Here is a 12,431-nt window from a genome sequence, read left to right as displayed (position 1 = left end):
GTTGATATTTGGGTTTTAAGGTAACTTAGGATTGATATTTGTATGCAAGGACATGTTTTAACAATTAAATCCATATAAGACATCTTTTACTTGATGTTGATATTTGGGTTTTAAGGTAACTTAGGATTGATATTTGTATGCAAGGACATGTTTTAACAATTAAATCCATATAAGACTTCTTATACTTAATGTTGATATTTGGGTTTTAAGGTAACTTAGGTTTGATATTTGTATGCAAGGACATGTTTTAACAATTAAATCCATATAAGACTTCTTTTACTTGATGTTGATATTTGGGTTTTAAGGTAACTTAGGATTGATATTTGTATGCAAGGACATGTTTTAACAATTAAATCCATATAAGACTTCTTTTACTTGATGTTGATATTTGGGTTTTAAGTTAACTTAGGATTGATATTTGTATGCAAGGACATGTTTTAACAATTAAATCCATATAAGACTTCTTTTACTTGATGTTGATATTTGGGTTTTAAGGTAACTTAGGATTGATATTTGTATGCAAGGACATGTTTTAACAATTAAATCCATATAAGACATCTTATACTTAATGTTGATATTTGGGTTTTAAGGTAACTTAGGTTTGATATTTGTATGCAAGGACATGTTTTAACAATTAAATCCATTTAAGACTTCTTTTACTTAATGTTGATATTTGGGTTTTAAGTTAACTTAGGATTGATATTTGTATGCAAGGACATGTTTTAACAATTAAATCCATATAAGACTTCTTTTACTTGATGTTGATATTTGGGTTTTAAGGTAACTTAGGTTTGATATTTGTATGCAAGGACATGTTTTAACAATTAAATCCATATAAGACATCTTATACTTGATGTTGATATTTGGGTTTTAAGGTAACTTAGGTTTGATATTTGTATGCAAGGACATGTTTTAACAATTAAATCCATTTAAGACATCTTTTACTTGATGTTGATATTTGGGTTTTAAGGTAACTTAGGTTTGATATTTGTATGCAAGGACATGTTTTAACAATTAAATCCATATAAGACTTCTTTTACTTGATGTTGATATTTGGGTTTTAAGGTAACTTAGGATTGATATTTGTATGCAAGGACATGTTTTAACAATTAAATCCATTTAAGACTTCTTTTACTTAATGTTGATATTTGGGTTTTAAGTTAACTTAGGATTGATATTTGTATGCAAGGACATGTTTTAACAATTAAATCCATATAAGACTTCTTATACTTAATGTTGATATTTGGGTTTTAAGGTAACTTAGGATTGATATTTGTATGCAAGGACATGTTTTAACAATTAAATCCATATAAGACTTCTTTTACTTGATGTTGATATTTGGGTTTTAAGGTAACTTAGGATTGATATTTGTATGCAAGGACATGTTTTATCAATTAAATCCATATAAGACATCTTATACTTGATGTTGATATTTGGGTTTTAAGGTAACTTAGGTTTGATATTTGTATGCAAGGACATGTTTTAACAATTAAATCCATTTAAGACATCTTTTACTTGATGTTGATATTTGGGTTTTAAGTTAACTTAGGATTGATATTTGTATGCAAGGACATGTTTTAACAATTAAATCCATTTAAGACATCTTTTACTTGATGTTGATATTTGGGTTTTAAGGTAACTTAGGATTGATATTTGTATGCAAGGACATGTTTTAACAATTAAATCCATATAAGACTTCTTTTACTTGATGTTGATATTTGGGTTTTAAGGTAACTTAGGTTTGATATTTGTATGCAAGGACATGTTTTAACAATTAAATCCATTTAAGACATCTTTTACTTGATGTTGATATTTGGGTTTTAAGTTAACTTAGGATTGATATTTGTATGCAAGGACATGTTTTAACAATTAAATCCATATAAGACTTCTTTTACTTGATGTTGATATTTGGGTTTTAAGGTAACTTAGGTTTGATATTTGTATGCAAGGACATGTTTTAACAATTAAATCCATTTAAGACATCTTTTACTTGATGTTGATATTTGGGTTTTAAGGTAACTTAGGTTTGATATTTGTATGCAAGGACATGTTTTATCAATTAAATCCATATAAGACATCTTATACTTAATGTTGATATTTGGGTTTTAAGGTAACTTAGGATTGATATTTGTATGCAAGGACATGTTTTAACAATTAAATCCATATAAGACTTCTTTTACTTGATGTTGATATTTGGGTTTTAAGGTAACTTAGGATTGATATTTGTATGCAAGGACATGTTTTATCAATTAAATCCATATAAGACTTCTTTTACTTGATGTTGCTATTTGGGTTTTAAGTTAACTTAGGATTGATATTTGTATGCAAGGACATGTTTTAACAATTAAATCCATATAAGACTTCTTTTACTTGATGTTGATATTTGGGTTTTAAGGTAACTTAGGATTGATATTTGTATGCAAGGACATGTTTTAACAATTAAATCCATATAAGACTTCTTTTACTTAATGTTGATATTTGGGTTTTAAGGTAACTTAGGTTTGATATTTGTATGCAAGGACATGTTTTATCATTTAAATCCATATAAGACTTCTTTTACTTAATGTTGATATTTGGGTTTTAAGGTAACTTAGGATTGATATTTGTATGCAAGGACATGTTTTAACAATTAAATCCATATAAGACTTCTTTTACTTAATGTTGATATTTGGGTTTTAAGGTAACTTAGGATTGATATTTGTATGCAAGGACATGTTTTATCAATTAAATCCATATAAGACTTCTTTTACTTAATGTTGATATTTGGGTTTTAAGGTAACTTAGGATTGATATTTGTATGCAAGGACATGTTTTATCAATTAAATCCATATAAGACTTCTTTTACTTAATGTTGATATTTGGGTTTTAAGGTAACTTAGGATTGATATTTGTATGCAAGGACATGTTTTAACAATTAAATCCATATAAGACATCTTATACTTAATGTTGATATTTGGGTTTTAAGGTAACTTAGGATTGATATTTGTATGCAAGGACATGTTTTAACAATTAAATCCATATAAGACATCTTATACTTAATGTTGATATTTGGGTTTTAAGGTAACTTAGGTTTGATATTTGTATGCAAGGACATGTTTTAACAATTAAATCCATATAAGACATCTTATACTTAATGTTGATATTTGGGTTTTAAGGTAACTTAGGTTTGATATTTGTATGCAAGGACATGTTTTAACAATTAAATCCATATGAGACTTCTTTAACTTGATGTTGATATTTGGGTTTTAAGGTAACTTAGGTTTGATATTTGTATGCAAGATGGAGCCATTCATAATAACAAAATATTTGTTGCTGATGTTTGTTGGTTCCTTGCCTGGTTAGCAAATATCAAATGTGCAGAGGTCTTCAAAATTATCAATGATTTGGTCAATGTTAACTAACTTACTGAATATTGTTTTTTAGTTTGAATAAACAAATATTTTCAACAGGAGATCATGTGAGTGGTATCTCCATATTATAGGGAAAACGGTACTATTTATTCTGCCATAGGCGACAATACTAACATTTTCTAATTTTAACACTTTTTATAATAAAAACCTGGATAAAACAGTTATGTGTGGTGTTAGTACTTTATTACTCTATTTTAAAAATTGAAGCCAAATAGTATCATGACCAATTTCCAACGGAGCTTGTTTATGTTATCCATGCCCACCGTCATTTTGCAGCAAATTTATAAAATTTTGAAAGCCTTTTCGAATAATTCTCTAGAAAATATTTCAATAGGTTTTAAAATTTATATTGTAAATATAAACACTGCAGTTATTCATAGATAAATTAAAAAAAATATTGTACCCTTACATCCAATCACGGTGCTCCTAAGTTGACTTCCTTCACCTGTCTTGGGTACACAAAAGGCCAACCTAATGCTAGGAAAATGTAATACTACCGTTTTCCCTATAATCAAATATTGAAACTAAAATGGCAGCATTGAATAACTATCTGTACATTGAAAACTTTTTTGTGAACTAACAGGTGTTCAAAATCCATGGCAATAAGTTGTACCATTGCTCATACAAATGCATACCAAATGTCATTGACTTAACATACGTTGGTCTTCACTGACCTAATCACAAAGTTTATCAATTGTTGTAAACAGCATGCCTAAGTCTCACTTCTGGGATTTACTGGAAGGTCAGACACAAGTTGACAGATGCTGATAAGTCTCCCATCAAACACCAATAATTCAGCAATTTATTCACTTAGAATTAGAATATGAAGTTTTGAAGAATTTATAAAATAAATTAATTAGTAAGCTAAGTGGCATTTTAATTACTTAATGAATCCTTACCAAGAGAATTCCCTTCTTTTTTGTAGTAAAGAATTTCCACTTGTTTTTCTTCTGTGCCTTGTAAAGCATCTTTAATCTGTAATATTCCCAGTGAACCAGTAAGGGGACCATGTAAGAAATCACAAATACAAGATTTCTGCATAACCTCCGCTCGTGAATATCCAGTAAGTTCACAAAATCCATCATTGCAGAATATAATTGGTGAAGTTTCAATCTGAGCATTGGCAATCACAAACTTTCGATCTAAAATCAGAAAAATAAGACATGTTTAAATTTCAGCAGTATAGATATCAAAACAAGAGGTTCTCAGCAGCCTGAAACTTTCACCCCCAGATTCATAGTCTTGTAACAACCCCTCAGCAGCCTGAAACTTTCACCCCCAGATTCATAGTCTTGTCACAACTCCATGGTAAAGCATTCAGGGCTATCAAGGATATTGAAAGTCAAACAGAATCCCTCAATTAAAGATTTCTGATTCCATATTATAAATACAAATATCTTTTAGGAAGACTGCACGCAATTTATTCATTCTTAATTTATGCAATTCATAAAATGAGAGACTGTTGAAATTCGAAGTATCTCAACCAGTATGGTAGAATGTCAATTGTTTAATTTAAGGCCAGGTATAAAGTGGCATCTTGATATCTTTTTTTTTGTTAACCCTAGTAGTAAGACTGAATTCACAATGGTGTATATTCCAACTATTTTATATATATGAAATCTATCTAAAAAATTCAATACTTCATGTACTTTAGTGAAATTTGATAAAAGTATGTGTACTTTGGCAGACCTTAAACTGTTATGCAGACATGTATTGTTTTACCACTTATTGACAAAAACAAATTGATCAACAAGAAGACTGACCACTCATTAGAAATATATTTTGTAACTTAAACAACAACCAACCTCTAATTGACATTCCAATGATGTTTAACTATAATTGACTGTGAAACTATCAAGCAAATTACTCATTACAGGTATAATTACTTTACATTGCTAACTGTGTATTCAATATCTAAATATCCATTAAATGATTGATTGATAAACACTACCTTAGTGGAATTTTGAATAAAATCATTCCATACAACACATATTGTTGATCTTATACTAAAAGTTTCTGAGGAACAGATCTATTTACACAAACATAATGACCAATGAACCATGAAAATAAGGTTAAGGTCAAATGAACTCTGATAGACAGACATGTACATCTTACAATCAGTCCATACCATATAGCTGACTTATTGCTTATCATGAGTTTCTGAAAAACAGACCTGATCACAAAATCCTTAAAAAAGTCCTTAAATATTAAATGAGGTTAAAGGGTGTTCAATTTTATTACACAAGGATTTTACAACTCTTTGTTCTATTCTCTGTTGTAATGACCTTTGAGGATGCTCTAGTTTTGTTATCATAGGCGGATCCAGAGAGGGCCTGGGGGCTCTAGCCTCCCCTTTAAAGTTTTGTGGGATTAATTAATTTGGTTGATTATTTAGGGTATCACTGAAATATGACTGGAGTGGACCCTCCCCCTTAAGGTCAGTCAGAGGGCCCCCTTACATAAAGTTCTGGATCGGCCACTGGTTATAATGATACACTCCTTCACAATTTGTTGTCACAACCTTGCAAGCAAAGCATGGACACAGGGTCTGTATTTCAAACAAACTGGATAACATTAGGTATAAACATCTTTTCAATCTACTAATTTCACAAACTATAATATCATCTCCTTAACTAATCATAATATGAAAGTAAAATACTCATTAATTATATAGGACACAAACAAATTGATTGATGATTGTTAGAGTGCTGCCCTCTGGTATCAAGTAGAGTTGAATTACCGCACTAACCTCAGCTAGTTTCAATACTGTGATAAACATATTTTTGTTTGAATTCTTAGTTCATAAAACCTACCACACACAATAAAGGTTTCTAAATGAGTTTTTTCCAATGAACAAATAAACACATCTTTTTCTTGATATTTTTTTCTGTCATATATGTAAACACATCATAGGGTAGGCTTAATAAAACAGATGTCAGAATTCCATACTCAATAAAACTCTTCATTAGACTACTAGCATAAACAAACAATAGGTAAGGTAGCTGATTAAATAAACACACAAACTTAAAGGGTTCTTGCAGGTGAATTCAACATTTCAAAGAGATCTGTAAATGTTTGCATGCTCAATCTTCCTTAACTGTACCTTAATATTGTATATGACAGCTTTAAGCTTTTAGTATCATTGATTAGCAAAGTGTTCTAAACTGCATGGTAAATAACCTCATTCTTATAATATGAGAACTGAGTTAGAAAGCATTTTTTTCTATATGCTATAAAAAATCAAGGCTCAGTAGAACCTGTTTGCTCACATGCTATTTGAGCCTAATGGTCACTATTAAGCAAAAAACCTTTGAGGGGCCTTTAAAATTTGGTAGCAACACTAGTTTGCAGATTTTCTTTGTGGAATTTTCTTTTCTGTTTTAAAATTAACACCTATTAAACTAGAATTATAAATTGCAACTTGAAGTGATGGTTCTCATCAATACTGAAATTTAGAAGGACTGTTCATTCATTATTTCTGTTAAATTTTACTTTCAAAGGTTTCATCCACAGTAAAACAGACAAAAAATATTTTTTTCAATAATATACAAAACATTCATTTCATTATTCCTGTTAAATTTGACATTGAAAGGTTCAGAAGATGTATACATATCATCAAAGTCAACAGAAATCTTAGGCGGATCCAGGAGTGCCTGAAGCGTGACTGCCCCCTCCCCTTAACAGGACACATGCTCTCATACTGGTAATTGCAAAAGACAAGATCACAGAATTTTAACACAATACCAGTGTTGACCATAAGAGAAATTGTGTAATTAACTCCTGAGAATTGGTTATTGCTTGATAAATCAACTGGTTATTTAATTCAAATATTAAAAATAAACTCACTAAAGGCTTGTTTATTATTCAATTAAAACTAAAATAACTTCAGTTGATGTCAAGCAATAACCAATTCTCACTCTTTATGAAACCTTAAATTTTCATCTGACATAAAAAAAAAAAAAAAAATGTAAGCAAAGCAAAATTTTCTCACAAAAGTCTGGCCCTATACACCTCATGTACTTCAGATAAAATTACATAATTTAATTTTAATTTTCACATGTTGTAATCTCATTCATTTTCAATCACTTGACTTTATATAACATGTATAATAAGCAGAGCGGAAGAACAATATCTTTAAAAATATTTTACAGTAGAAAATGACAGAATATTGGCGTAATCCTTTTCATAGGTCATAAATCAGATCAAATATGCTGTAATTAGACAACACTTTGATTGCTGCATAGCTCTGCACTGGTACCTTTAATTAAATTGAAGATCCAACCTTTGATAGTTACACATAAGAACTAATATCATTTGATTCCCTACAATCTGATAACAAATGATTTTATCAGGATTTTCACTGCAGTTTTCTGGTATCTCAAACGTAATGTACTGGATGGTGTAAACAAAGATCTTATGATTAAAGATGCATGAAATGAAAGATCATAGCAGAAACTTTCTCCAACAGCCAATCATAACATTTGCAAAAGGATACACTTGATCATTCACTGATTAACATACCAGAAACATACAATTATCTATGCCATTCAGTGTCTTCCAGTAGTATACAAAAAGAATAACTTTTTTCTGAAGAAAAAGGTTATAAATGGAATATTCAATTTGTAATATCTAACCATCCAGAACTATTAATGCATACTTCTGACAACTGACAATATGACCTTGGATTCTGACAATTTCAAAAGGACAAAAACCTGATTTGTTTGTATCATGCATCCAATGATGTTTTCCCTAAGTAACAAAATGCTTCACTGAGCACTGCCTGATACCACCAGTGGTTGAACCCTGAACAGTTGGGGCAAATTAGGACACAATATTCAAGCTTGACACTTTTTGAATTTGGATTGTGATCAAATTTTTAATATAGGTTTCTGACAGAAAATAAATGTGGTCAAAGATCTTACAATCCCTTAAAATATTTTGAGAAAATCCCCCGACCCCCATAGCTTTATTAAACCTCCATTGGAGCAATTACCCCGAAACTCAATCCAAGCCTTTCCTTTGTAGTATGGAAACTTGTTGTACAATGTCAGAGAGATCCATACACTTACACACAAGTTATTGTCTCTCAACTTAAGAAAATGCTTGTTTTTGGCCCCTTTTTGGCCATTAATTCCTAAACTGTTGGCCCCTTTACTCTTAAAATGAATAGCAACCTTCTACTTGTGGTATTAAACATTGTTGAACAATTTCAGAGCAATCAAAATACTTATACACTAGTTATTATCCTGAAACTAGAAAAAATGCTTGTTTTGGGCCCCTTTTGGACCCCTAATTCATAAACGGTTGGAACTATCATCCCAAAAATCAATCTCAATCTTCCTTTAGTGGTATTGAACCTTCTTAAATATTGTCATTGAGATCTATTAACTCAAACTAAAATTATTGTCTGGAAACTAATGTGTCTACGGAAGACATTCAATGATGCAGACGACCACGACATCATACCAACGATCCAAAAAAAGTTTTTTGCGTTCAAATAAAAAGTGAATATATTACAAAATAAAATACAACTTTTATTTGTTACTAAGTTTCTCAACTTCTTTTTCAATAGGTTCATACATGTAATTGAAAGAAAGCTGTTTCCAGTATTTCTACTAAAATGAATGAACAAAGAGATAGCATTAGGGAATAGCAGCTAAAACTCTTGAGCATTCAAAATGGAACTATTAATCAGAATGATAGAGCTAAGCAAACAGAGAAGTTACACTGTATCCTTTCTGTTCCATTATAAGTGAGTAAATGTGTTCACAGACTTCTCTTGTTGTCACCGGTAACAATCACATGATGGATTATCATAAGTTTGTTATAAGCATGGAATTGAATATAATACTTCCATGGTACATTAGTGAGACAGAAAAAAACATTCACAATCAAAACTTGCTAGAAAATCAATCTAACAAATCGTGCTGTAATCTTGACTTTTGACCTTTTGACCTCAAATCCAATAGGGAAACTTCCTTCCCTCATGGTACAAAGACATTTCGGTTCAAATGAACATTATAATGGTACAAAATTTGGAAACATGTGGAAATAAAAAAATGTCAATATTACAGTCTATCAATAGTTGCTGTGACTTGACATTTGACCTTTAATATGACCCCAAAAAAATCCAATGAGAACATGATATCATAAAGCATACTTCAGTCGTGAAAAACAAGCAACTTTTAAAGCAGAAACCATTCATTTGTAAACCCAAATAAAGTTCTTGCTACTGATCTATCATACAATTGTTTGATGTTGAAACCAACTTTACTCAGGGGAAACATCTTGATTCAGGAAAACCAACCTCAAATTTACCAGAGTTCCATCTAAGTAATTTGGTTTCAAAACTTCAAAAATTGAAATAAAATAACCACTTGTTTGAAAACTGGTTTACATCTCAAATATTTTACGACGCTTGCTTTATATCTGCTTAAAATTATGGAGAAAACATATGACCAAATAAGCTGCACGAACTATTAAAATAAAACACTATGGTGATAAGTATAGATAAATGGTCAAGTTGTAACATAAGATAATTATCCATTGATCAGTATATCTGTCCTATAAGTCATGATAACTACCAAGACATTGGTATAATTTTCTCTCCAACATATTATTTAGGCTCAAGTTTACACATCAGTAATTTGCTTAAGTTAATTTGATATCAAATATGAGTTTGATTTGCAAGGCATTTTACTATAACTTTTGAAATACATAAAATTTGAGAAAGATAAAATTTTAGGTAATACAGTTGGTTTATTTTTCCTTCACAGCACTATTGGCTATTCTGTGGCAGTTAGTTTTTATGAGTGGAGAGATTTGGTGGTGGAAAATGTATCTCTTATGATTTTTTGATGATTTGCAGACAATCTTTAAACTACCAGTTTTTGTTCTTTCTACTATATGACGTCATCAGGTATGGTCATCATTTTTTCATGGTTCCACTATAGAAATTTCAGAGGAAAGCATGAAAACTCATTTTTTCATGGTTTCACTATAGAAATTTCAGAGGAAACTCATTTTTTCATGGTTCCACTATAGAAATTTCAGAGGAAAGCATGAAAACTCATTTTTTCATGGTTCCACTATAGAAATTTCAGAGGAAAGCATGAAAACTCATTTTTTCATGGTTCCACTATTGAAATATCAGAGGAAAGCATGAAAACTTAACGACATAATGGAATTTTGACCAATGAAGAACTGAGATCAAACAAGCCACATGCTGATTAAATAAAAATAATCAACAGATCAGGAAAAGAAGAAATCCAGTAAAAATGAGAGAAATATTAATACACGGACGAAAAAAATAATTTGCTTCAGTTAGGTTAGTTTGAGTCCTAACATGGACTGAATTTAAATCTTGATTAATTTTATATGACATCTATACATCAAGAAATGCAATCAACACAGATTTACAAAAAAATTATACAATTCTTTGTTTAGTAAATATTTTATCCCATGATATTTTCATTACCAATACAAATATTCACTTAAATACAATTTTAGTTGCTGAAACAGGAAGTTCATAACCAATCAAGCATGATTTGACATGCTCAACGAACAATACATGAACCAATCAGATTTTACATATATTACTTGTAATTAACACCCTTAAGTTTCCTAATCTAAATGGATCAATGTCATATGCTTTTTACAATAAATACTCCTATCTAAAAATCTTCTATAGAAGAAGTTATCAGAAATTCAAAAGTCATTAAAGCATGACTGAATGAGTCTTAATTACTTTCTGCTTGAGAAACCTATTAAAATTCATGACTTTAAATAATGCAAAAGCTAGCATACTATATTAAAGACATATTAAACACATTTCGTGATACACATTCACAACATATCATTTACCCAAACAGTTAACTGTACAGGGGTGTGTACAGCCATTTAAAAAAAGGGGGGGTCTCAACCCAGGATAAAGGGGGAGTTCCAACTATATGTCCCCATTCAAATGCATTGATCGTCTGAAATAAAAGGGGGTTCCAAGCTCCAGAACCACCCCTCTGGCTACGACACTGCTGTATTTTCCAAATTGTTTTGGGGAACACAGTATAAGGGGGAAATTTAAAGTCATATATGCTGCTGCTGATGTTGTTCAGAGATGCATGGAAGCAAGTGTAACTGTAACAAAATTATAACAATATATAATAATGGCTATCTGTATGAATTGGAAAAAAAAAATACTTCACTTTTGGAATTGACAGTGTGTTTTATTAAAAAAAAAAAAATCCTGTTCTATACAGAAAAAAAGTTGTATGAATGAATATCAAACTATTTTTATGAAGATTAAATGAAGACAGTGATTAACATGAGGAGTTCAATGGAAAAAAAACGTTTAACTTGTAAAAAATATAAATTCAGAGGTTAAAATAGTCAACAATTCTGTAATATATCCTTTGTTGTGTAGCTTCAAGTATTTCAACAAGACAGTGTCAAAATAAGGAGATTTTTGCATAATTGACAATGAGACAATTATCCATTGATCAAAAGGACAAAATTATAAAATCACAGGTCATTGCTGGCCTTCAACAATAAGCAAAATCCATATCATATAGTAATTGGTTTGACCTGCAAAAATCTAGGATCTAAGAATTTTTTTATTCTAAAGTAAAATTGGCAACTTTTGAGAGTATTTCAACATGAAATAATTTGTTTATATTGACAATAAGGAAGTAATCCAAATCATGTTACCATTTTCAACAGTATGGTGAGCCTAACAATAGCCTATTTTTTCAAGTAAAATTAAATGAAACAGAAAAAGTATTTGCATTCTCATCTGAAAATAACATCCTGAATGGATAATTTAGAAAACAACATGTTCAAATATCTATTAATTAACAGATCTGTCAGTCTTCATAACGGCTCGTTAACAAACCTCATATAATATCTAACTGAATGAGTAATCAATCGATCTGTAACAAAGGAAACACCATTATCAATATGTCTTTTCTCAAGAAGAGGGAGTGTTAAATGGAAGAACAGACTTACTTGTGTAAATTGTTAATTTAC

General features: G+C 30.2%; 1 protein-coding gene across 12 annotated transcripts in view; it reads right to left on the bottom strand.

Annotated features, from left to right (window-relative positions):
* Window positions 1-12,431, bottom strand: part of LOC139513492 (voltage-gated inwardly rectifying potassium channel KCNH6-like) — a 119,374-nt gene that overhangs the window by 81,024 nt on the left and 25,919 nt on the right. For all 12 annotated transcript variants that reach the window (XM_071302060.1, XM_071302048.1, XM_071302050.1 and 9 more), the window contains exon 2: window positions 4,310-4,552. In XM_071302060.1, coding sequence (XP_071158161.1) covers window positions 4,310-4,552 — 243 coding nt within the window. The remainder of the gene's footprint in view (window positions 1-4,309; window positions 4,553-12,431) is intronic.

This window comes from Mytilus edulis, chromosome 2 (assembly GCF_963676685.1).
Source record: "Mytilus edulis chromosome 2, xbMytEdul2.2, whole genome shotgun sequence".
Classification (NCBI taxonomy): domain Eukaryota; kingdom Metazoa; phylum Mollusca; class Bivalvia; order Mytilida; family Mytilidae; genus Mytilus; species Mytilus edulis.
This window is presented reverse-complemented; position numbering and strand designations above follow the sequence as displayed.